The 27,176-nt window shown below is 41.8% G+C and overlaps 2 protein-coding genes across 6 annotated transcripts in view; one reads left to right on the forward strand and one right to left on the reverse strand.

Moving 5' to 3' along the window:
• The window catches only part of LOC144272914 (transcription initiation factor TFIID subunit 4-like), a 206,235-nt gene extending 194,835 nt beyond the window's left edge, over positions 1–11,400 (reverse strand). Inside the window, exons 1-2 of the mRNA XM_077831301.1 lie at positions 10,080–11,400; positions 5,955–6,127 (exon numbers count right to left, since the gene is read on the reverse strand). Coding sequence (XP_077687427.1) covers positions 5,955–6,127; positions 10,080–11,400 — 1,494 coding nt within the window. The remainder of the gene's footprint in view (positions 1–5,954; positions 6,128–10,079) is intronic.
• A 3,736-nt stretch (positions 11,401–15,136) lies between these two features.
• LSM14A (LSM14A mRNA processing body assembly factor) overlaps positions 15,137–27,176 on the forward strand; it is a 32,718-nt gene continuing 20,678 nt past the window's right edge. For 2 of the 5 annotated variants that reach the window (XM_077830667.1, XM_077830664.1), the window contains exon 1: positions 15,140–15,471. In XM_077830667.1, coding sequence (XP_077686793.1) covers positions 15,351–15,471 — 121 coding nt within the window. In that variant the 5' untranslated portion in view covers positions 15,140–15,350. Of the gene's footprint in view, positions 15,472–27,176 lie in introns of all 5 variants that reach the window. The other 3 variants (XM_077830666.1, XM_077830665.1, XM_077830662.1) reach the window with 3 other exon arrangements.

Genomic DNA, 27,176 nt, shown 5'->3' on the forward strand with positions numbered 1-27,176 from the left:
AGTGAAAGTGCAGATTGAAACAGTATCCTATGAGTAAGTGTAAACGAGTTGTAAAAGTCTCTGAAGTGAATCTTAACTTGTGTATGTGCAATATTTTTTCTGGGGCATTGGCTAAGTGTGTGAGTGTACACCAGGGCCTGGAATCTCCTGAATCTTATTATGCCAAGGGCCAGTGTGAATATGTGCATACTGAGGCATTGCTTGAAGAGGAGAGAGGAAAGGTGGCAAGGACAACCTTTTTTTCCCCCCCTCTTCGTCCTTTAATGTTAGGTGGAATCCTGTGGGTGAGAGTGAGTGGGCTGTAAAAGCTTGTATATTTCTGCACCTGTGGAGCTGGCTGAGTAAAGGTATAAATGCTAATAGAGCATATTGGGACATTGCTGAAGGAGAACAGAGTTAAGTTTGCACGGGCAACCTTAACTGTGCATTTCCTGATTTTCAGATGTTTGAGTTTTGTTCAGCTCAACATTCTTGGAAGTTATGAAATACCACCAAGCAACCTTAACTTTGCATTAATGTAGTTTATTACTATTGAATTTCCTTGTGTTTTTAATCAGAAAAAGATATGTTGTTGGTAGGAGCTGGTAATCATTTAGGTAGTTTTATCTCTCATGTCCCACAACTAGCATATTGAATCACACACACACACTGCCCCTCCCCACATGCATTTACAGATCTGCCCCACCAGCCCTGCTTTGGCACACCTCCCCAGCCATGCCCCTAACCCAGTAGCTCTCAAACTTTTTTATTGGTGACCCCTTTCACATAGCAAGTCTCTGAGTGTGACCCCCCCATAAATTAAAACACATTTTAATATATTTAACACTATAATAAATGCTGGAGGCAAAGCAGGGCTTGGGGTGGAGGCTGACAGCTTGCAACCCCCCATGTAATAGCCTCATGACCCCCTGAGGGGTCCTGACCCCCAGTTTGAGAACCCCTGCGCTAACCCATTCACTGTGTTCCCTCCTCCAGCCTGGCCTCCTCCCCACTTCTGTACCAGGACCTACTCCACCCAAAGCAGGAAATGCCTGTCCCTGCAGTCTTCACTCCCTAGTATACAAATGTTTCTATTGTCCTCCCTTCTCCGCTCCTATAACCCAACTCATATGCAGTGCCTGAAGCGAAGATCAACTATGTTAGAGCAAAAGGGTGTTCCTCGTCATGTTTCAGAATGGTTGGAGGATGGAGGGGCCAGCAAGAGAAATCACAGACCGGATTTCTGCTCAAGAGTTTTATGTTTGAGAGAAAGATCCTCTAGCCCCCATCCAATAGATGTACCCCATCTTCAGGAAACTGTGTGGTATCAGAGCTTCTAATGTTTCTATGACATAAAGTGCGTATAGTCTGGTCAGTCATGAACCCTCTAACTTCCTGATTAATGTTCTTCCAAAAGTTATTAATAACTTTCATATTGCTGCTGTAGCAATTATTCAGATACTAAGAAAAATTAGAGAAAATTATAACTCCTGGACACAAATCTGTGATGCGATCCAAATCTTCTCTCATACATTTATGAGGTGTACACCAGGAATAAGGCCCAGATCATTTTCATGCAAGTGAATCACCACAATGTCTCGAAGAACACAACAAGAGCTTACGTCACCAGTTAGACGCCGCAGAACGGGAAAAATATGATGCCAACGCAGGACACCTCTCTCCACCCACATCAGCCTGTAGTCAGCAATCCCTATGTCCTGCTGTACTCCCTTGCTCTCTCATGAACTTCTGCAACCTCGTGATCCAGGAATCACACAGAATCCACAAACTAACAACCCTGGCAGCACACACATTTTTTCCCTCACCAGTCAAGGTACCTGTGCTTCCAGTTCCAAACCTCCATGCTATGTGTTTTGGAAACACTACATTAATCTGCCCTGAGATCAAGAAATACCCACTTGCCCTACCAATCCCTCAGGGACTAGTAAAATACAGATTTTTTTCAAATAACCAATCCAAGGCTTGCTGTCACTGCCACCTTCCCCACATCTTCATGCATATATGACACTGAAAATGGTTTCAAGCCTTAATGGAAATAACATGTTTACATTCAGTCTGTTCTGAGCCAATGATTAATGCAATTTGTCTCAGTTTGAATGACTGAGAAGAACAGGACTTCTGGAGATTTACTTTACAAGCCTATCAACATCCACGCAGAAAATATTTCCCGTACCCTTTCAGATTTTCACTGGTGGGCGGGGGGAAGGGGTGGGGGGAGAGAACCTGTCAGGCTCCAGCTTTCTGACAAGTCAGAACTGTATTCTGGAATAGGAAAAACAAAACAAAAAAACTTTCTGTCAATTATAAAATTGCTGGAAGACAATTTTGTTTTCAGTATACATTACTTGCTGTACTTCTTGAATTAGATTCCTCTCCTTGATCAATCATCATTATTCAAACAAAAACAAAAAAAAACACACCTGAAGATGCAACCATTTCTAAAAGATTAGGACAATATTTGTCAATAAACATTTCCTCCAGAAAAACAACGAGTTCCACAGCCTCAGGAAATAAGTCTTCCATAAGAATCAAATACAAGTGAAGTTCTTATGTAGTAAAGCCTTTATTATTTAAGGAATTCACTGTTTTCTGGCTTTAAAAAAATTATTCTAGTCAAATGATTTTTAACATATTTTCAGGACCAAATATATACAAATAAAAGTCATTGGTAGCAGGAGAGAAAAATCTATAGCCTATTTCCAGAATAATTAAATTCAAGTCTCCCGATGATGTTGCTTTAATCACTTCATTGCCTTTATTAATTGATAAAAGTAAACAAATGTGGGGCTCATGAAACGGAGAAACCAATCTGACAGTCTAGGCAGATACTATACAGTTATCTCAATGCACATGAATCCCTGACTAGCAACAATCCTATTGTTCCAGTACTGCCACTGTAAAATGTTGAAATCACAACAACCTCTAGGATATTCACCATTCACAACTCTTTAGTTATTCCCCCACCACACTCAAAGCCCCATACTACAGCTTGATACTATGTGATAAACTGTATTAAATGTATAAAACACATCAGTAGCTGATTTAAGCGCCTTCCAAAACCTAACAATACTGCTCCAAGTCAGCCAAAAAGGAGGTGCACGAGAGCAACACACAAGCAGCTCCCAAATGCTTGTTGGGTATGGCATTTTTTGATTGAGTTTGGGACCCAAATTCCAGTCTCCTAAATGGCAGTGCACTGTTCTGCCATTAAAACTTCAGTGCAACCAACCATCATCATCTTAGGTCTCCTAAGATTCTTTGCACAATAGAGCTCTACTCAATTTTTTCCTATTGCAGACAACTTCTTAATATAGTATTCTCTTATGGACATTTCTCCTTCCAATCTTGATCCTACACCCTTCTCCGCAGCAACTACAGCTACATGAAAAACTAATTACAACAGCATTAAGTAGACAAGACTGAAATGTGCTCATTTAATATAGCGAGAGCATCTCCTTGGTTACATCCCCAATTCTCAAGCTCTATTTTGTATTTATGCTGTTTACTGCTCTAATCTCTGATCCTTTTGCAGTTTGGTTCTTCTCTCCTGTATCTTTGATGTCCACCCAATTTTGGGTGGACATTATCAGTCAAAACTTGGTCATGTTTGTATTTCTACCCAAAGGAAAAAAAATCTAGCAAAGACAAACATGAAGCAGCCACTCAAAGTAAAGAAAAGAGCTTGATTGTTTTTTTAATTTAATTGTTCAAGAAAGCCTCAGAAAACTAGCATGGGCTATAACTAGGGGGAAACATCACTACTCGTAGAATGACAGTTTCTTCACCAGGGCCAAAAAAGCAACTCCATAGACCATCTGGAATAGTTTGAGATCCATTGCACTAAGGATTATGTGCCTCTTCAAGACACAGAACTACATCCTATCTACACAAAATCCAACACAGTGTGGCAACACTGTGCTTAGGCCTGTTTCAAAGAAGCCTCCCACAACGCCACAGAATCTTTTTTTTCTTAATGACTTTTTCCAACCTTCTACCCCCAGCATTCCACATAATTCCAAAGACTATTAACAGGCTTGTCATCCTCATGCTCGTGATCATCTCCTCAAATGGTCATACTAGACATACTCTTAACAATTTCTTACAAGTCTTTATCTTTTCTCAGCTCCCTCCAATTGTTAATATCTTTTCTGTAGTTTTGTATTCAAAAGCTGTGCTCCGATGAGTGGTGAATTAAAGGTAAACAATTTTCTCTCTAACTTTACATGGGATACATCTAAATATACACTCTTATAATGTCGGATAGCTACTAAAAGAGCAAGCAGGTCTGGAGAACGAAAGTCCTGCCAGCAAGCTGGTGAGAAGCTGCCCAGAGACAACACTCGAGAAAAGGGATGACTGGATGTAGGGCAGTAGTCCCAAAACTGTGGGACAAGTCTCCTTAGGGGGGCGTGAAAGAACATGGGGTGAGGCATGCAGCGGGGCCCAAGCCAGTCCACACAGGAGGTGGGAAGGAGTGCCACCCAGCTCTGCTCCCAGACTAGCTCTGTCCCCAGCTCCACTCCACCTCTAGCCCCAGCTCCTGTCACATCCCCAGTTCAGCCCCCAGTTCTGCCTTCAGCCCAAGCTCCTCTGCGGTAATGGAGGGGGAGTACGGACAGATTCCATTACTGGTAAAGGGGAGCATGATAGAAAAAGTTTGGGTACCACTGATGTACAGGCTGGAGAAGCCTACAGAACCAAGAGAGGTAGAAAGGAGCTCAGGGCACAGCAGGAGTTGCTGCTGAGGCCTTATTTGGCCTGCCTAGTTTAAGGTCCCAGAGCTGGAACCCAGTGGAGTGGGTGGGCCTGGGTTCCCCTACCAATGCCACAACAGACACTTAAGAACAAAAGGGGTTTTGAGACCCCCTGAGGACCAGAATCAGATGACCCTACCAAGTACAAGGGGAAACCCGTACACCTACCAAGACTGAAACTAACACCCTTCACAGACCGGAATAGGATTATCATAGAGACTCAGTTAAAAGGAGCTGACTGACTGCCTTCCCAGACCAAGCTAATTCTGACCAAAGGGGGCGCTACTGCATTAGCACAGCAGCTCAGAGTTACTCATAGTCATAGTACTCGTAAGTACTTACCAAATCAGTCTTAACTCCTCCCCCACAAATCAGAAGAGAATTACTAATGCTGAGCTGCGCAGTAACAATGCTCAGAAATATTGATCTCTAATTTTATAGTCCAAAGTAGCCAAAGCGGAATAACCTCCCTGAAATACCATCACTTAGTTAAATGATAACTACTTGCATTAATATAGGTTTGGGGGTTTTTAGCTAGAAGGATCTCAAAGCACTTTACAAACTCATCAGAAGCTTAATATCAATCTTAGTACCTCTGTGTGGAAATACAGTAACTTTTTAACATCAAACTCTACAGAATATTACAGGGCAGGAAAGGATACCATAGTCAACTTAATTTAATAGAGAAATTTAGGTACGCAAAATGCAATCACCCAACTTGAAATCTTAATGTAACATGAGAATCACCATCCTTACTCTTGAATAATGTATAAAACAATATTTAATTACTAGAAGAGGGCAGGACACCTGTTCATTTTATTTGAAAAATTAATCTTAACAGCACCACACCCCCAAACACCATGTTGGGGATTTAGATCAATACTGACTCAGAAGGAAGAGAGTCACCTATTGAATCAACAGCATGTATGATTTCCTCAGAGATTTCCAAAGTGGCCTTAACAGAAGCCATAATGTGGGACTCCTGAAATGTAGACATATAGAGAAATTTGCTGGGCCCCTGGAACTAACCCATTCTTTGGCTAAAGGTGAGGTACATTTCCCTCTTCTGTAATTTTTTTTCAGTACAAAAAAAGGTTTACGTGAACAAATTTGAAAAGAAGCCCAGCTTTACAATGTGTTTGATAGAAAATACAGTAGATCATAAAGAAAAATGATAATCACAAGCATGAAAAAATGTACCTGGCTTGCTGTTAAACGAAACACTGGACCACTTGTGGGCGCTGGAAGCCTGGGTGAGATGCTGGCGGGACTTTGCCCCTGTGTTTGTACTTGAGCTTGCACTTGAGCCTGGGCTAAAACCTGCTGAGGTACCATTACAAGCTGTCCAGCTTCTGTGCGCACCAAGACCATACCTAATGAAAATAGTCAAAATAATAATAAGTACTATGAATAGAACTGACATGCAGCAGCTTAACATTTTCCTTTCTTCATACATCAGTCCTGACATGTTTATTACAGTATAAAATCAGATATGCCATAAGGGAAAGTACTTACTATCAGCAGGAAAAAAAATTAAAAATACAGCTTGAAACAACTTTCGTTACATTTGAACCGTACAAATGTAACAATTGGATACCTGACTGTATAAGAAGGTGACAAAATTTAAAGGTGTAATTAGAGACAGTAACAGAGCATGAGGGGGAGAATTGCATTTAATTCTTAAATCCTGATCCAGCAATGGGATCTACTGGCAGGGACACTTGTGCCAATACAGAGTCCCACTGATGCCTCATTTGTCCTAGCCCTGGTCTGTAGTCAGCTCCAGTGCTGGGAATCTAAACCAGACTCCAACTCCTGAACTAAATTGTAAGTACGCATCTTCTGTGCCTCCCCCACCACCTCACTCACCTTTATCCACTGCTGAACCTCCTCTGTCCTGTCTGATTTTATTTTTATAAACTAAGGACCCCAATCCTACAAAGACTTACACATGGCTTAAGTGTATGTCGCACAAGTAGTCCCACTGAAGACAAAGACTCACCGAATGCACAAAGTTAAACGTGTGTGTAAGTGCAGAGCCTAACCTATATCCTAGGCCAAAATCTAATGCACTGGCTATATTTTCAGTTTATTAGTCTGTTAGTTTTTGACTTAACACTGTTAACCATAACTGTTCCTATATTGCAATAACAATGTTTATTACAATAAATAATAATATTATTGCAATAAATAAAACAGGATAATAAAAACCAAAAGTTCACTTATTTTGCAAACCAGATGAGCTCATTTTAATTTTGAAAATAACCCTTTTTGCTACGTGTTTGTAAACAAATGAAATTGAATGTTCTAGTTCAATTAACAACTTATTAATAATATATGCAATTGCAAACAGTTTGAAACATTTAATTTTCATGTGTTAAAAATCAAACTATATAACTCATAAGAACAAATCAGACCACAACTGCTTTGTGCATACTCAATGTATATGAGTAAAATTAAAAGCATATTTAGGTTTACATATTACAGTTTTTTAAGGAATGTGACATGGGTGCATCACATCATTTAATAGCCATGTATTTATCTGATTCCACATATAAACTCTGAGCTCAAGTATAATCCTTGTAAGTAGTGTAGTTTCTCTTTACGTGAATTAACTTTATGGGGAGATACCTAGAAAACACTTGCTAATCTTCCCTACATAAAATGGAAATTAACTAAGAAGCAGATCTGAAGTAGCTGGGCTGTGACTGGTCCCTACACTTCATATCACCAAGTAGGGGAAGTTCAAAGAGGAAGATACAGACTAAACTACAAAAGCAGGTGAAGAACCAGAACTGAGTGTTTTCTTCTGGTATTTACTACTAAAAGATAACAAAATCATCCATTTAAAGGAACACTGTCAACTTAATCAGACTTCCACTTAACTTATTTTGCCTAGTATTGTTAGAACACCACATATACTTACTATAAAGAGAAGGGCAAACTGAAAAGATTTTTTTTAATTATTTTGCATATTTGACAAAACTATTTCTACAATTAATTTCACTATATTTGATTTTCCCTAGTTGTTGTGAGGTCTTTCCCACAGCACCATTGTATAAAGTGCACAACTAATTTGAACACACCATTACTGTATTTAACTGAACAGCTGTGGTAACTGTACACGCAAATGACGAGTTAAGAGATGTAATTAGACATTTGTTCATTCAGCCACCACAACAGTACGTACAAATCCATGCAATTTTTTCTTAAAGTTTACACCTAACAGCCTGATCATACAATGTACTTCACAGAGTTTATTACAGGACATGGACCTATGGGCACTTCCCAAAATCTCAATCTATTTGTTCCATAGGAATTTTTGTTTTGCGGTTTTAAGACTTATTTTTCAATAGGATATATTTGAATGGGACAGTCAAAGTAATTGTGATGAATGATTAAGTTTGTTATTCAAGTTGTAGAAATATTTACTGTTATGAAGGTATAACTGTTCATATATGACAATTTGTTTTTAAAATGAATGTGATTAATTCAGGTTCAGGACATTGTTATATTTAGTTTTACTGATCTATGCTTATAAAACATATGCACATCTGAAGCAACATTATGGGCTGTTATTCAGCTCTACTGCCAGCTAGCTAAACAGGAAGCTGACTTTAAGAGCCTGTGATATAATTTAAGAAGACCTACTCAAAAAAAAAAGAGTATTTTTTAAAGTTTCAGCTTTAAACACAAGTTTCCTCTATGAAAACTGCACTATTTTAAAATCAGTAATGAGCTGTCCATTACTTTTGCAGTCGAACTATAGATATTTTCATTTTCTCTCCAGCTTATCCCTTGAGAACACTTGTCTGTTTGACTTTTATATTCAAATTTAAGTAACTTTAATTGATTGACTAGAAAGTAGTTCTATAGAGCAAAAACAAACACATATAAGTTTGCATGCTACTAACGTCTTTCAACAATATTTTCTAAAAATCTATAAAATGTTTGTTTCAAGAGTATCATTTTCCTCTTCTGTTTAACAACCAAACAGTAGAACAAAGCAATGATAGCATTCAGCTTCTGAAATTGATGTTAAGTTATGACATACATGCCAGGGTATAGGAAACAATAGCAAAGTGTGCTAATATACCATCTACATAATTACACTTTCACTTTCTAAAAACAACTTGATATCTGTTCCAAGTTAAATGAGATCTTCATAAAGCCATAAGAATTTGCCTGATCTATGCAGTAGCAGTCTACAAAAAAAAAAATGGCAGGAGTTTCATTACCTGTGGTCAACTTCACAACTATTTAAAACACTGCACTAAAGACAAATTTTTATTCACACACAGCAAGCATACCAGTCCATAAACTTCATTTACTTAACTGATGTCAAACACTTTAAGGAATTCTGAGGCAAGAAAAACAACTTCAGATCATACAATGTATTAATGGATGAAGATTCTTTATTTGCATAAGAAAAACAATTAAACTTCATTTGAATAAATCACCAAATTTCAGAGGCAAGGACTTGTGCACCATTTGCACCACTAGCACTCAAGCATGACAAAACAATATCGGACACCCTTCAAAATTCAAGACAGACAGTAAAATAGCCATTTAAATCAGGAATTGTTGGCATGAGGATATATTGCTATTGTTTTGGTTATGGTCAACCTTACTGAACTAGTATTTTTTAAAAACAAAGCCATATACTACTAACAGTTTATTGTTGAGTATCAACAAGACTGAATAATTAAGAAATCATCATTATGAGCAGAGGGGGTGGGGTAAAATTGTTACTTTGGAATTAGGGGGTGAATCCTACTGATGTGAGGAGAGGCCCAGATACTATGGTGAATAGCACAATATATGTATTGAGATTGAAAGCATAACATTAGTTTATTCAATTAGCCACATCAGAACAGACAGAGCTTGAATGGGGAGAACTTTTCCCAATGTCAGCAGTAGTAAATAAAAGTTAACAAAATTTAGACCTACAACCAGATTACACCTATCTATAAATCAGCAACTTCTAAAATAAACCTTAAGTGTTTTGTTTTATTTTACTGCACAGTTTTTAAAAAACTTACTGTGATTAACATTTTCCTTTAACAAAGCAAATAATTCTCCCCAACAACCATCGCAACATTTTTTTAAATTAGACCCCACAGATTTTAAATTGATTAAATAATATTTTTAGTAATGACAATGTGTCTATTAGAACAGAATTTATTTTAAAAACATGTGATTACTGGTGTACCATGCATTTATTTGATAGTTCTGTACTTGGTTTGTAGCACAGCCACAACTTTGAAAAATCACAGTGAGGAAAATGGGTTAGCAGAGATTAACAAGCCTGTAATTTCCACTTACCAGGTGGTATAGTAAAACCTGGAGGCAACTGGATTGTAGTCTGCTGAGGCGGTCTAACAATCAATTGTGGTGCAACTATTCTCTGAGCAGTGCCTACTGCAGGCCTGGGTGACAGCGACTGGGGAACTGCAGAGACGACAGGTACAGCAGTGGCTGATTTGGCTACGCCAACAGCAGAGCCAGGTGGCCCTATAATATTTACTGTGGGTTTAGATATAGCATTGAGGGTGATAGTGCTGGACACTACAGGGGCACAGTTGGCTACTGAACTTTGGGCTGGATGGGTGACAAGATTCATTGTAGGAACAGAACTGGTAGAGCTACTGAGTGCATTTACTGCAGGATTGTGTGTGAGGAGTTTAGTCTGTGCTGTAGAGGATTCTGGTTTGTTGTGGCCGACAGACGGATTCTGATGGTTGACAACTTGTGTTATTGCTGCTGGGGCACAACCAGCCTTTAGGCTCTGAGTGACACCCACAGGAGCGCTGGAGGAAGTGCCATTCGCACTGTGTGCAGCGGGAGGAACAGTATGCAGTGCAGGTCTCTGGAGAAGGGAGAGAGCAGCAGGAGGAGGAGCAGCAGCAGCAGCTGTACTACCCAGTATTACCGCCTTTGAAAGTTCCCGACTTGCTGCGGCTGCTGGAGTGACAGCACCGGCAGCCTCAGGCGACCCCCCAGCAGTGGCGGCCTCGGAGTTAAGCAGCAACACACTGTTCACCGCACCAGCGGCTGCTGCAGGAGGACTACACCCAGGTCTGGGACTCTCCACTTCCCGGGCACCACTGCCAGCAGCGAGAGCAGTGGCATTGACATCCACGTGGTTGTTGGCAGGCTGGGCTGGGGCGCCAGCAGGCGGAGGTGGGGCAGCGGCTTGCAGTGAGTCAGGGGCAGCAGGTGGACTCGGGGAGATGCTGCGAGGAGCTGCTCCATGTGATTGCTGCATGCTACTACTGTTTACACTCGCTCCCCGCCCGGCCGCCGCCGCCGGGGCGGACAAGGCTGGGGGTGTCCCCTGGGCTGGGGTTGGGCTGCCCACGGCACTTGGGCACCTGGCTGCCTCCCCTGCCCCGGGGAAATGAGGAGGAGCAGGATGCCCTTGCTGCTGCTGCTGGACTAGGCTGCCGCCCTCCACCAGGGTCCCCTGGTGCTCTTGCTGCTGGTGGGATGGGGGGCTGCTGTTAGGGGAGGGGCCCTCGGGGGAGCCCCGCCCGCCGGCCAGCTGCGATTCCAGGGAGCCCACCAGGTCGCTGACCGCCTTCTCGTCCACCTCTTCAGAGAAGAGCAGCATCTCTTCCAGGGGGTCCGAGGCGCCCGCCGCCATCTTGCGCCGAGCTGCTAGCCGGCCGCTCAGCTCACAGACGCGCCCGGCTTCCGCCGAGCGCAAGGCATTCTGGGAGGGGTCGGCCTCCTCCTCCTCCTCCCTCCGCTTAGAGGGGCTGAGCCTGGCTGAGGGAAGGAGAGAGGGCAGAGGAGTGCGAGTCGCTTTGTGCTGCAGCCTTAGGCTCCTCTCGCTCTCACTTGCTGCCTGCCTCTTCGGCTCTCTGTGTGGGTCACTGGGGGGTTTACCTGTAGGCTGGGCAGGTTCTGGTCACTCTGGTTGCACCCTCCATCTGCAGATTTCTGTGGCACTCCATCGTGTCACCCCAACCACTGGGCCTTGTGCCTGCCACCAAAGTTTGCAGTGCACCTCACCAGCTAGGCCACCTCATTCATGGCCCTGTACAAAGCACCAGGTCTACACAACAAAGTTAGATCTATGTATGCCACGATATGTCAATCTAATTACACCAGTGTCTACATTCCAGCCTTGCTGCAGCCGATGTAAGTGCCCTATTGCACTGACATAACTCCACCTCCATGAGAAGCATGGGGCTCATGCACCTGTACTTAAGGCAACAGCAGTGTCTGTACAGACATTGCTTTACTTACTTTGGCTGTTGGCTGTCATTCTTGTCAGTTTCACAGCGCCACTTTGGAGCTCTGAAATTGATGAGAAAGGCTGGTAGGTGCCCTACCCTGAACCCCAAACTCCGCTCACAGCTGGGGTTGTCACCCCTGGGTAAGTGGGGGCGCCAGCTGTGAATCCAGCTATTGCCCAGGCTCTCGACTCTTCACAGTGCTCCAGACTCGTGGATCCCCACTGGGAGCCCAGCTGCCCCCTGGGGCTCCCCAAGATGGGGGGCAGCAAGGAGCCAGGGACAACCAGGCTCCTGGCAGTGAAATCTATGTAGAGCTGAGAGCCCCAGTGCTGGCTGGGCTCCCCGCTGAAAACCCCCACCCGCCCGGGGTGAAAGCCCCAGATGTGAGCCAGGTTTAGAGTTCACAGCACAGCCCCTCAAGTTCGTAGAAGCACTTCTGGTGAGGACAGGTCATTTTCTCTTTGTAGACTCTGAATGCTGAAAACAAGCAGCAAAATCTTCTTATTCACAACAAATAGTTCCATAAATTAACAATTTTTCTTTCACTTATATTATTGTATTTCACAAGGCAACTTAGCCTCCTGATGCACAAGGGGAAGATCCTTCTGACAGTGGGGAGAGCCCAGGGAGCTCTCTGGGTCTTTTTTCAGAGAAGTGTGAGAACACAAAAGGGAGGATGCTAGGAGGATAATGGGAAAGAAATTCAGGGATATAATCACATTGGGATAACTAAGAAGGGGAATCTTTGGGTTGGCACATTCCCCTCTTTCTGTAATCCCATAGAGCAGGATTTGGGGGCTGTTGGCAGGCTGGTCTCTCCTCATTGCCAACTTCTAGGAAAGAAAAGTTCTAAAAGAGAGAGAAAGAAATAACATTCTTGTTAACCCATCTCCTCTGCCTTACCCTAATCCACTTGTTTTTCTCATCCACATATTATGCCTTGTCTTTTGGAATGTAACACTTTTGAGGCAGGTACCCATTTTCGCTATATCGATCCAAGCACAAGGGGGACTAGCTTGGCTGAGGCCTCTAGATGTTTCTACAATAGATTTTAAATAACAATTTAAATTATATAATAATTATACTTTAACTGCCCTACTCTGATAGATCTTGTGAAGCCAGGCAAAGTTCAACTGCCAACCTAGCAGTCCCACTGACTTTACGCACATTCATAGGTGTTTGCAGGATCAGGGCCTTTATCAAAAAGCTCATGGGGGGGGTGTGTTGGAAGGAGGTAAGGGATTTTGCAATAGTTTATGATGGAAGGAGGCAGGTATCGGCCTTTTCTTCACATTGAAAAAATAAGACAATTAATATTTTATATAGACATTTTTTAATCTGGAAAGGGTTCTTGTCTGGGTGAGGCAGTCTACTTCCCAAGCATAGGAATGGGAATATTTGTCCTCACCCCCCTGAGCGAGAAAGTTGCTGTGCTGTAAATTGCCAGTGTAAACAAGCCCTAAGGCACCATCCGTTCTCTCACCCTAGTTTAACTAAAGGGGTGATTTTAAATTGATTTAAATAAACTGGTGCAAAAGGTTCTTGTGGATGCTCTTATTTCAGTTTAAACCAGACTTGTTTCAGTATAGTTAAATCAATTAGGCCTGGTTTAACCGCAGTTTTTAGACTGATTTATTTTTATACTGAATTATTTCACTTAGTGGCATGATTTCTTATCAATGTATTTAAATCAGTACAACACAGTGTGTGCATACTGTTATACCATTATTAAGCTGCTTATACTGGTATAACTTTTTAACATGCAGAATAAGCTACACTAGTAAAAACATGTTTATATCAGTATAACTGCATCCAAACTAAGGGTTTGTACCACTAACTACATCTGTATCTAAACCAATATAGTTAAAGCAGTACAAAAACAGTGTGTAGACAACCCCTTAGAAATTGGGTTAAACTACACCAAAATAAGCCATAAGTGTCTATCCAGAGGGTTGCAAATCACAATTTGTTTATGTGAATTTTTAGAGCTTTACAAAAAAAAAGGAACCAGTTTTAATTAAAGGTTTAAAGTATATGTGTGAGTGGGTAATCTGTAAAACATTAATTTAATTTTCTGCCTCCACTTAACTGATCCACTTTAACCTTTTAATGACAATATAATACATGTAAGCTATATCTTAGTGTACAAAATGTGATACAATTGCATATTTGGGTCCAAACCTACAAACATTTATGCACATTCTTAATTTTAGTCACACAAGCAGTCACGTTGATGTCAAAGTGCTTATTCACATATATAAAGTTAAGTACGTGTATAAGTGTTTACAGGATTGGTCCTTAGGTCTGCACTTCATAAAATTAGCCAGACATCTAAAAGACTTGTAATGAAGCACATATGATTTATGTATATGTTGGACTAATTTTATGTAATAGTTATTCCTGTCACTGTCAACTTTATTTTCGAATACATTTCAAAGTTTATAAATATGGAAAAGTATTTAAAAATGTTCATGCTGTTGAACAAACTGGTTGGTGTTTCCTTTTAACTTGTTCAGGTTAACACATCATATGTGAGAGAACCAAGGCCCTAATCCTGGAATGAGAACCACACATCCCCACCCAGGTGCCCAGGCAGAACTCCAGCATGAATACTGACTGCAGGCCTAGGGCCTAAACCATTGCTTATTAAAATACGTGTGTGTGGCATTTCATGGCCGGTGGCTTGTCTCTCAACAAAGCCAAAGTATTTCACACACTGGTTTTTTGTTTTTTTCCCCATGGGCTAAAAGACAACGTGTGACACGCCTCCAGTGTGGCAGACAAACACGCTCAGGAGTGATGTAAGTGAAATGAAATTGCAAATGATGTCATTGAAGGCCACTCAAAGTGCCATGCAGCATGTGCAGTAGGACACATGCCATATGTGCACAGAAAGGTGTATTTACAGTCTAATGCATGGCGGACTCTACACTTTATAAGCACAATGTGTTCAATAAACCTCTTCCTCCCTATCCCACTTTCCTCTCTGCAGCCCCTCTTCTCCCAACCCCAGCAGTTTCTCCCTCCTCATCCCTCCCTCCGCACCTGTGAGGCCGCGGCTATCGCGAGATCGCTCTGTTCCCGGCATCCATTTCGCGGCCTGGGACGGAGGGGGGGCGGCTCTGAGGGAAGATGAAGGCGGCGGCCATGTTGGTAGCTTTGGACTGCTTTCGACAGGGGTTGTGCTGAGGGGTCTGCGTGGGGGGAGCGGTTGCTGAACGATCAACACGCGCTCGCGCCTAAACCCAGAGAAGTAGAGTGTCCGCTCGGACTGTGAGGGGGTTCGCGTAGCCGTCCGTGTCCAGCCTCAGGAGCGCTCGGCAAGGGGGTCCCTGTCCGGGGAGCCGGCGCCATGAGCGGGGGGACGCCCTACATCGGCAGCAAGATCAGCCTCATCTCCAAGGCCGAGATCCGCTATGAAGGGATCCTGTATACCATCGACACCGAGAACTCCACCGTGGCGCTGGCCAAGGGTAAGGGGCGAGCGGGAGGGGATGGCGAGCGGACGGCCGCGGCCTCGGGAGTCCCGGTGCGCTACGGGTGGGGGGAGACGGGCCACACAGAACTCCACCGTGGCGCTGGCTAACGAGCGGGAGGAGCGCGGAGCGGCGGCCCGCTTTACGCTATGAAAGGACCGGGACTCCATAGTGGCACTGGCCAAAGGTGAGGGGCCGCCGAGGGAAGTGGAGCAGGGGCCTGGGGGGTGCTGCAGCCTCGTTCCCTGTCGGTGCAGCGCCCCCAGTGGCGGAGGGTTCGGGTGAGGAGGCAGGAGCTGGGGGGCAGTCGGGGGTCAGATTCAAAAGCTGCTACGAGGGCCAGAGCCAGAGCTCTCTGCAGAGCTGGCCCGGACTGAGGCCATGGGGGACGCAGAGAAAGGGAGATGCGCTGTGGGGCCACTAGGACCAATAACTTCACTGTGAAGTGGGACTGGGTGAGGGGCAGTGGTGGTGCGGGAACTCGGAGAGCAGCTTTTGTAATGTGTGTGCTAGTGACGCAGAACTGGTGTTTGGTGAGAAACGGAGCAGGGATTCTCTACTCTGAGGAAGTCTACAGTGTTATTGGGCTAGCCTTGAATTAGGGAGAAGGCAGAGAAAATTGGCTGTTAAGTGGACCTGTATATTGTGAGCAGAGAGTCCAGGATAAGAGCACAAGGAAGATTGTGAGGATAGTATTAATGATATGCGTAAAGGAAGCTTGTACATCAGCACTAAGTATTCCACCAGGGCTTTAGCTAAAGGTTAAAGGGACCAAAGGCTTAAGGGCCTGTATCTTCCACTAATGGATAAAGTCTTCCTATATACCTTTGATGCAGAACTTCACAGCATTGCTGACTGGGTGAGGGTGGGGGGAAAGGGTTGAGAGCTTCTAGAAGAGGAACCTGTAGATTATTGATGCTGAGATTGGCACTGTGTGTGTGTTTACCAGCAAGGTGAACTGGACTGTGGGTCATTTTGTTTTCTAGCTTATAAAGAAAGACAAGGTGGGTGAGGTACTGTAATACTTTTTATTGGACCAGCTTCTGGTGGTGAAAGAGAGAAACTTTCAGTTTCCACAGAGCTCTCTTTCAGGTCTTTTTATATATACAGACACATTCTTATATTGTACTTGTCATTTTGGTAGCCTCATCTGCCATGGAGAGTCAAGGTTGAGGAGGGGAAAACAATGATGCCAAGTGTAGCAGAATCTTTGGGCAGTATGTAGGGTACTTGTATTGATGATGTGTGAGAGAACAGAGGGCTTTAGGCAGTGTGGGGGATGTCTGGAGTCCATGGATTTTAGTGCCCACAGTGAGAAGGAAGCATCTGTGATGGGACTTGCCAGGTGTGGTGGTGGTCTATTTCATACGGGGCTCTCTGAACACAGAACGTCAGTCTCAAAAAATGAATTTATGCAGGTAGAAAATAGAAGTTGCTCTCTTTCAGCGTGTACTATGTGCTTTAAAATACAAATGTATTTTGCTATAGTTTTTATATGATCTACATCTCTTGAAAATCTTGTTTAAATAATACAAATTAAATGACAGGGAGAATTTTTTCCCTGTTAGACCAAGAGAAAAATAGCTTTCTGTGTAATCCAGACAACATAAAAGGTTTGGAAAGCATATTTTTTTGTGGCATGTGTTGCCCTCTGAAGTATGTACTGTCCTTTGTCTTCAGTGTTATGTCATTGGATTAAAGGCCACTTATTAAATGTTATATATTTGTCTACTCAGTTTCTTACCGTAGTACATTGGCTTTGGTGAAAGTTCACATTAGACAACAGCTTATGCAAAACAGAGCTCTAAATAGCTAATGTGCAAAGAAAAATAGTCCCAATACCGTATATACATGCAACACATGTTGAACTTCAAGCATATGAATAAGAGTATGCAGAATTGGGGCCAAAGTTTCTATAAAATACTGTAGTTCATGATGCCATCAATTTAATATCACATTGAATTAATCTGTTCATTAAAAGTAACAGCTAAGATTGCAGTAAGTGAAAGATTAAATAGATGTAAGTTATTTATACTGCAGTGGCACCTAAGGACTCCTAGACTGTGATTCCACATATAAAGGCTCAAGATCGTCTCTGTCCCAGGGAGCCTACAGTCTATATTTACTTCTGCTGTGAGTGGGAGGGATTGTTAAAGGAGTGAGCAGTGCTGACTAAACTAATAATGGCTTTTTCAGTGCACATATGACAGGATATACATGTTCAGTATGGTCCAGATTTTGCCATATTTATGTTGAGTTGTACTTTGCTTCTGAGCTTTATTTACTTGGATTTTTTTACTGTGCAATAAAAATAGAATGCCCATCCAGTGTTCTTGTCACCCATCACAACCTTTTAGAAATAAACCTGTCAGTTATCCTGAGATTGAATCAAATATAAATCTAACCAATTAAACATTCCACAAATCGTCACCAGAAGCCCACAGCACTGCTGTCTATCCCTACCTATCTCCTTATAGTTGAGGGAGAAAAGTTGGGCCTTGTGGCACACCCTGAGTGTTAACAGATATGTAGTTATATAGCAATGCAGGAAACAAATTCCAAAGGCTCAAGTATCTGTCAACCTTCTCTCACTAAGGGGGTTCCAACTTGGGCATGTCTGCTGACCTCAACTGTGACAGTATGTTACCGAGAGAAAGCCAGTCTCTTAAAGGGGTTGGTCTGAGGCCACGTAGGATTTTATACATCAAAATCTGTGTGAGCCCTTAAATAGGCCATGAAGCCTGAGGTTAATATGCTCATAAAGAGAAATACTGCTAACAAGCAGGCTGCTAAATTCTGGACTAGCTGCAGTTTTGGAATGGATTTTAAGACTTGCCCTCTTTAAAATGTGTTGCAGTCATCTAATCTTGAAGTGACAGGTGCTAGATGATGATTGCAAGGTCCACATCTGAAAGAAATGGGTGCAACCTTATAATCATCCACAGATGTAAAAAACCTGACTTAGCAGTAGGGGTGTAAAATATTAAATGGTTAACTGGTATTAGTCTTACTGTTAACCCTGGCCCCTCTCCCTTTAATTGGTTACCTAGTTAAACGATATAATTTTAATCATTTAAACGGTTAAGTTTTTTAACAATATTTATATCCCTACTTGGCAGTAGCAGCCACCTGAGCTGGTAGCAGCCAGGACTCTTAACTGGAACCCCCTGTTGCAAATCCCGGCCAAAAAAGCAAATGGACGGCCTGAATCAAATGTTTCTGCCAGTTGCGTCATCCCAGCCAGCCAGCCTCATGTTACTCTTATCTAGACTGAGTCTCATCTACCCAAGAAAGTTGCACTGGTTTAAGTTGTTCAGTGTTTTAAACTGGTGAAAAAGGCTATATTGGATATTCTTATTTCAGTTTTGTTTGTCAGTTAGAAATTAGTTTTAGCTAAACCAAAATAAGCCATTCTTAAGCCAAAATAACAATGTGGGTTGAGAATTGGACAGACTGCAACCTTTAACTAGGGAGAGATTGTCTTCTCTCCATACTAAAACACACTGTCAGAACTAGAACCCTGATCCTTTAACTATCAAAAACTGAGGCTCTACCACAAGAGTTAAAAGAAGAGTTCTGGTAGCTATTGGCACATAAAGGTGTTTTCATATTCTGCAGTTAGCCAGTAGAGGGCAGCGTACTCCCTCACATAGTGCCTGATCCTGCTGTTGTTGAAATAATAGTAGAAAACTCCTATTGAAGTCAGTGGCAGCAGGATTGGGCCCCAAAAGATAAACAACAAAACTTTAAAAAAAGAAAAGGAGTACTTGTGGCACTTTAGAGACAAACCAATTTATTTGAGCATAAGCTTTCGTGAGCTACAGCTCACTTCATCGGATGCATAAAGTGGGAAAATACAGTGAGGATGTTTTTATACACACAGACCATGAAAAAATGGGTGTTTATCACTACAAAATGTTTTCTTTCCCCCCACCCCACTCTCCTGCTGGTAATAGCTTATCTAAAGTGATCACTTTCCTTACAATGTGTATGATAATCAAGGTGGGCCATTTCCAGCACAAATCCAGGGTTTAACAAGAACATCTGAGGAACCGTGGGAGGGAGGGGGAAGGAATAAACAAGGGGAAATAGGTTACTTTTTATAATGACTCAACCACTCCCAGGCTCTATTCAAGCCTAAGTTAATTGCATCCAATTTGCAAATTAATTCCAATTCAGCAGTCTCTCATTGGAGTCTGTTTCTGAAGTTTTTCTGTTGTAATATCGCAACTTTCATGTCTGTAATCGCATGACCAGAGAGATTGAAGTGTTCTCCAACTGGTTTATGAATGTTATAATTCTTGACATCTGATTTGTGTCCGTTTATTCTTTTACGTAGAGACTGTCCAGTTTGACCAATGTACATGGCAGAGGGGGATTGCTGGCACATGATGGCATATATCACATTGGTAGATGTGCAGGTGAACGAGCCTCTGATAGTGTGGGTGAAGTGTGTGTGTGTGTGTCTCTATTTTCCCATAGAGAAGTTTGGAGTTAAGGTTTTGTGTTATAGTGCAATCATGAGTAGGCCTTAGCTCACTTTGAACTGTATTGCTCTATTCTAATAGCCTAGATTTGTGTGTTGGAATGATGCTGAGAATAGTTACTGTAGATATATCCTACTTCAGTGTGAACTGATTGGTAAATTCTTCATTTGGGAAGCACTGACAGGGCTTGTCTAAATGGTATTTTATTGTGCATCAGCTGGCATGCACTAAAAGTTTCCTAGTGTGCATTGATGTAGTACTGTTTGAAACAGGACTACATCAGCTCGCTCTAGGGAACTTTTAGAGTGCACCAGTTAGGCTCCACTTAGATAGTTAGGATGCACCAGCGTGTCACATGCTAATGCATCATGTAGACAAGTCCACCATAGTTCTGTATTAAATAAATTTTGTCCTCTGCGTGGAATGTTAGTTTTTCATGTTTGTGTTTTACCATCCCTAAAAAGACCCCTGTGAATGTTAATGATCTCTGGTGTTATGGAATCTATATTTATATGCTAGGATTGCAAAAATCTAAAACGTAATGTTTTCAGTTGAGACTAGAATTTAAATGTAAATTCTATAACCCAGAAAACCCTGAATCTCTTATACAAATATGAGCTCACTGCTTTATTCAGTCATTGATAAACAAAATATATAAGGAGAAAACAGGCCATATTTAGAGTCAGCAACATAATACAAATGCATTATGAACTTGAAATACTATGTTTAGTTACACTTTTACAATCTTTGCAGACTCTAAATGAATAATGAAACTTGTGCCATATGGAGAGAGAGGCTCCCTATTAAAGATGTGTATGGAAGGATAGAGGAAATAGAAACTTTTTTCCCCCATCCCACAGCTGGTGGGATGGGAATGTGCAGAGTTGAACATGTCTGAAATTTGCAAGGCAAGGCTGATATGAAAGAAAGAAATGGGGAGAGGAAGACAGTGTCCTCAGTTTTTACTCTGTGTGTGTGTACACACAAGGTAGTAGTTTTGTTCAAGAAACCTGCCAGCTAAAAGCCAGAGGCTCCCCTCTGTTTATGTCAGTGGAAGGGAAGAATACTGGATCTATTGTATCTTCCACCTGATTCCACAGAACCACATCTGCAAGGATCTGGCTGTATGCATGAGGAAGGAAACAGGGAATGGATCCCCTTTGCTACATCATCACACCCTCTTCCCATAGGGGATTCACAGCATAATTTATTCGAACTGATCAGTATTCAGTTTATTTAGGCTCACTAATTACAAAGGATGAAGAGGAGACATTAGCAGCTCTCCAGGAGGAAGCACAGCTCTTGAAGTAGTACAGAGGCACAGGGTCTCTATGAATCTTTTGAGACTGATAGGTTGCGGGAGGATGAACAGTTCGGCAGAGTGGGGATAACCCAACCCCGAGACTGGACAATCAGGCAGAAACTGTTTTCTGACCTTTTTCTTATGCAAGTTATTTCAGGACAATTTGGTTGGTGTTTTTTGTGTAGTGCTTGCTCAAAAACATCTCATTTTCTTCTTTTGCTCCCTTTTCTAGCGTGCCCTGCTTACCTCTTCTCTGAAATCTTTTGTTTTGTTCTTTAGTAGCAATTTCTTCACTTATTCTTGCTACTGAAACACAATGTCTTAATCTGGTTGTCTACACAAGTGAATCAACTCCTATTGAATTTAGTTCTAATTAAGGCTCTCAAGCAATTAAAAAATTAATCATGATCATGCGCTTAAAAAAAATTAATAGAATACCATTTATTGAAATATTTTTGGATGTTATCTACATTTTCAAATATATTGATTTTAATTATAACGCAGAATGCAAAGTGTACAATGCTCACTTTATATTTTTGATTACAAATATTTGCACTGTAAAAGCATAAGAAATAGTGTTTTTCAATTCATCTAATACAAGTACTGTAGAGCAATCTTTATGAAGGTTAAACTTACAAGTTGAGAATTACGTACAAAAAAATAAGTTTACTCAAAAACAAAACAATGTAAAACTTTAGAGCCTACAAGTCCAACCAGTCTTATTTCTTGTTCAGCCAATCACTCAGACAAATAAGTTTGTTTATATATGCAGGAGATAATGCTACCTGCTTCTCGTTCACAAGGTCACTAAAGTGAGAACAGGGGTTCTCACGGCACTGTTGTAGCCAGAGTCACAAGTTATTTACATGCCAGATGTCCTAAAGATTCATACTTTACGCTTCAACCACCATTCCAGAGGACATGTGTCCATGCTGATGATGGGTTCTGTTCGATTAGAATCCAAAGCAGTTCAGACCCACACATTTTCACTTTCATCCTCTGAGTCAGATGCCACCAACAGAAGGTTGATTTTTCTTTTTTGGTGGTTCAGGTTCTGTAGTTTCCGCTTTGGAGTGTTGCTCTTTGAAGACTTTAGAAAGCATGCTCCACACCTCGTCACTCTCAGATTTTGGAAGGCACTTCAGATTCTTAAACCTTGGGTTGAGTGCTGTAGCTATCTTTAGAAATCTCACATTGGTACCTTCTTTGCGTTTTGTCAAATCTGCCGCGAAAGCGTTCTTAAAATGCGTATGTGCTGAGTCATCATCTGAGACTACTATAACATGAAATGTATGGCGGAATACTGGTAAAATAGAGTTGGAGATGTACAGTCACAATTTTAATTAATGCATTATTTTTTGTTAACGAGCATCATCAGCTTGGAAGCATGTCCTCTGGAATAGTGGCCAAAGCACAAAGGGGTATACAAATGTTTAGTATATCTGGCACGTAAATGCCTTGCAATGCTGGCTACAAAAGTCCTATGCGAACGCCTGTTCTCACTTTTTGGTGACACTGTAAAGAAGAAGTGGGCAGCATTATCTCCCATAAATGTAAACAAACTTATTTGTCTTAACAATTGGCTGAACAAGAAGTGGGACTGAGTGGACTTGTAGGCTCTAAAGTTTTGCATTGTTTTGTTTTGTGTTGTAATTGAAATCTATATATTTGAAAATGTAGAACATCCAAAAATATTTAATATATTTTAATTAGTATTCTATTGTTTAACAATGTGATTAAAACTGCGATTAATTGCAATTAATTTTTTAAAGTTAATCTCATGAGTTAACTGCAATGAGTTGACAGCCCTATAGTTGGAGACCAGCCCTTATGGTTGGAGACCAGTCAGCCTTGATGTGTTACAGAGAGAAACTTTTTATGCAGCTAAAAATGTTTGCGTTCTTACCTGACTTCAATTCCATAGGATAGTTAATACCGATTCACACATGGCTATTGTTTTAAGGGAATTTATCTCTATTCATTTTGTGTTTGTAGAGACCATTGCAAGGCCGTCTAAATTAGAAAGGAAAGTAAGATACTTAGGAAAAAATCCAAAAACTCATATCATAGCAGTGATAATGAAAATAAAGTTCTAAAAATACGGAACTGCACTGTTTCTTCATCAACAAGACTTGTTTGTTACATAGTAACTTGATGATCTTAAAAGGACAAGAACAACAACATACATTGCTCACATCATGACAGAGAATAGTGAACACTTCGTTTCAGAGATTCTCAATCTTTTTTTTGCTGTACGTCCCCTCCCCCTTGGAGATGCATGTTTTATTCATGTCCCGTCCCCTCCCCGGGGACACTTTCTACGTAGGCAACGCTGGGTAGAGCAGAATGTAGGATTCTTGGGGGAGGCAGGGAGCATGCAGGACGTGAGGAGGAAGGGACATCCCTGGTTCGCTCTCCCCCGTCCTCTCTGCACATCCCTATCAGGAGCAGGTGCCCAGCCACCATTGCCTCTAACCTGCTGCCAAGCCCAGCAAGACCATGTGCAGCTTCTGAGAGCTTCTATCTCCTCCATGCTGCGCTTTCTGACCCCCTTCTTCTCCCACCATATCTGGTGCCCTTGCAATGAACAGGTGCATCAGCCTGCCTGCATTAAGCTGACCTGAGCTTGAGCGAAGTCCCCTACTTGAGCTCTGCAAAATTTCCAGTCCAATGATGGCAGCATCGTCCTAAAAGGGCGTTGCCAGGGAAGGTCACAGATGGCCTGAAAGCTGCAGCTGACTTGGAAGCACCTCTTCTCAGTGCTGCTTACTCCACGCCCCCCAAAAACCTCATTGTACCTCCTGATTTGGGTGGGGAGAGGAGAGAACACCCCGCAGTTTGTGAACGTCTGTTTTATTTAATCACAGCTTTTTCAAGCATTAGTCAACTAATGCCTCTCTTTAGGAAATCCTTGTTGTGGGTCTTCAAATTTCATCCCCTTTCGAGGGAAACCTATTCTTAAAACGTTAAATGACTATTTCCTGGAGCAGTTAGTCCTGGAACCCACAAGAGGCGAGGCAATTCTTGATTTAGTCCTAAGTAGAGCAAAGGATATGGTCCAAGAGTTGACTATAGCTGAACCGCTTGGTAATAGTGACCATAACACAATAAAATTTAACATCCCTGAAGAGGAGGGAGGAACTCCAAAGCAGCCTACCACGATATCATTTAATTTCAGAAAGGGGAACTACACAAAAATGAGGTAGTTTAAACAAAAATTAAAAGGTATAGTGCCAAAAATGAAATACCTGCAAGCTGCATGGAAACTTTTTAAAGACCCAATAATAAGGGCTCAATTTAAGTGTATACCCCATATTAAAAAAAGAGGACCAAAACCATGCTACTGTGGCTAAACAACAAAGTAAAAGAAGCAGAGGCAAAAAGGCATCCTTTAAAAAGTGTAAGTTAAATCCTACTGAGGAAAATTAAAAGGAGCAGGAACTCTGGCAAGTGAAATGTTAAAAATATAATTAGGAAGGTCAAAAAATACTAGGCTACCCAAAGACTCAAAGAGTAACAGCAAAAAAAAATTAATTACGTCAGAAGCAGGAAGCTTCCTAGGTAAGCAGTGGGGCCACTGGATGATAGAGATAGTAAATTTCAGAGTAACAGCCGTGTTAGTCTGCATTCACAAAAAGAAAAGGAGTATTTGTGGCACCTTAGAGACTAACCAATTTATTTGAGCATAAGCTTTCGTGAGCTACAGCTCACTTCATCGGATGCATCCAGTGAAGTGAGTTGTAGCTCACGAAAGCTTATGCTCAAATAAATTGGTTAGAGATGGTAAAGGAGCACTCAAGGTAGATAAGGCCATTGTGGAGAAATTAAACAAATTCTTTGTCTGTCTTCGTGGCTAAGGATGTGAGGGAGATCCCCAAACCTGAGCCATTCAAGATAGTAACTGAAATTAAATCCCTGCTTACTACAGTTATTGATGCTTGAATAAGAACTTTCTCCTTCACAACCCAGATCCTTATTTTGTTTGATAGTCTTTATTGACAAGTTTATTACCATGAAAATGCTGGTCACAAGATGAATGTTAGGACTTCTGCAGTGATGATCTCTGAGAGTGAATTTTAGACATTACTTTGATTAGTAGTTCCTATTATCAATTTTACTATCAAAGTTAAACTTACGAACATTCAGAAGCAAATACTTTCTGTCGTGTGGAAGTCCTATTATCTAAAGGTCATCTGCAAAATAGAGCTACCAGAAATCCAATAATTTTAGAAATTCAGATGCTTGAAAGAACATTGTCGCTTGCAGGGGAAACTGATTTTTACATACACCGCTTCCTATTTTTAGGGCACATAAGGTTGGCCAACTTATACATAACGCACAATGAAAGTCTGGAGAATGAAGATGGTCTCAGGGTTTTTTGTTGTGTTGGTTTTTTTAAAAAGAGGATTAGCAAAAAGGAGATGACTTCAAGATCAAATGTGTCATTAATTAAATTTCCACTATTAAAGTGGAAGGGAATATGGTTTGATCTTTTGATAGATTTAAATGCTGTAATCATTTAAATTTACCCATAGAATCTAAGATGTTGTTTCATCCAGACATTCTTGTCATTGCATGTTCAGCATACTTTTAAAAACTTGTATAGAAAGTAGCAACATCGAAGAGTCCTAACTTTTGTTGTAAAAACTCAGAAATTCTTTCACAGTCACCATCAACCTCATGTTTGGCTGGCTGGCTGAAAAAGGATAGTTCCCTCAGCTTTCCAATGACATTAGGAACTCCCAGGCGGATTGTCTCTCCTCATTTGATTCCCACTTGTGGATGTTTGCACTGAATGTGAGGAGTACACCTCATTAAAACATAGCATCAATTTACTCAAGGAGATTCTGCAAGGAAGCTTCTTGCAAAAGCAATTAAGAGGTTTCAGTGGACTTGGCAAATCACAGCCAATGACACTACTAATGCAGTGGTAATGTGCTTTTATCTTAACAGGAATCCACAGAAGGCAAAATCAAAAGCTATTCAGAGAAGCTATGGAATCTTTCCATCACTTATCCAGCATGAGTGTTCCCAAATAAAGCTTGTAGGCTGAGCTCAGAGCTGAAGTGGCTGATGGACTAGCCCTAAATCTTACTCCTGGAGGAACTCTGCATCAATGCGTGTGCATGTAATTCATGTGCTGCACATATTTTTTTTCCCCCGCAGAAAATAACTTCTACCTTGCAATGCCCTGCCGGTGTGGCCTGGTCGGGAGACGGGATATGGGGACAACATGACAGTGTGGAGCACATTGGGCTCCCAGGGGGGCATCACAGTCTGGGGTTCATAAGGGCTATTGGGAGAGGACAGACTGGGGCAGGGGCTGAATGGGAGTGGAAGCACGGGACCACGGGGGAAGGGAGTGCAGAGCCACATGGTCGGAAGAGGGATGGCTGAGTGGGGGCACGTGGGGATGGGGGAGGAGGTACAGGGCCACATGGCGTTGAGGAGAGTGATGTCTGAGTGGCAGTGGAGGTATACATGGGGACAGGAGCAGATGTGCCTGTCTGAATGGGAGAAACTGGGGTCAGCTAAAGTCTGCATGGGAGAGGCTCCCTAACAATTCCTCCCTGCCCACCAAAAAAAACCTGTTCCATATTTCTCCCACCCATACCCAACAATCCTCCAGATTTACTCCCAGGCTCCTTCCCTCTCCTTCAGCCCCTCCATTTACCCCTGACTTCTCCAAGCCTTTGCTTCTGAGGGGGGCAGGAAATACGGTTCTGTGTTGTAGTTTAAATGTAGTTCAGAGTTTTGTATGTATTGCCTAGTAAGGAATCTATTGGTCAAAAAAACATTTTCTGAATCTTTTGCATTGTCTGTATTGTTACAGACATATGTGGTGACAGGTATTTTGAAATAAATTACTAAAATAATTGAAACTAGTGTGATTATATTGTTTCGACAAATAA

This window comes from Eretmochelys imbricata, chromosome 12 (genome assembly GCF_965152235.1).
Source record: "Eretmochelys imbricata isolate rEreImb1 chromosome 12, rEreImb1.hap1, whole genome shotgun sequence".
NCBI classification, from domain to species: domain Eukaryota; kingdom Metazoa; phylum Chordata; order Testudines; family Cheloniidae; genus Eretmochelys; species Eretmochelys imbricata.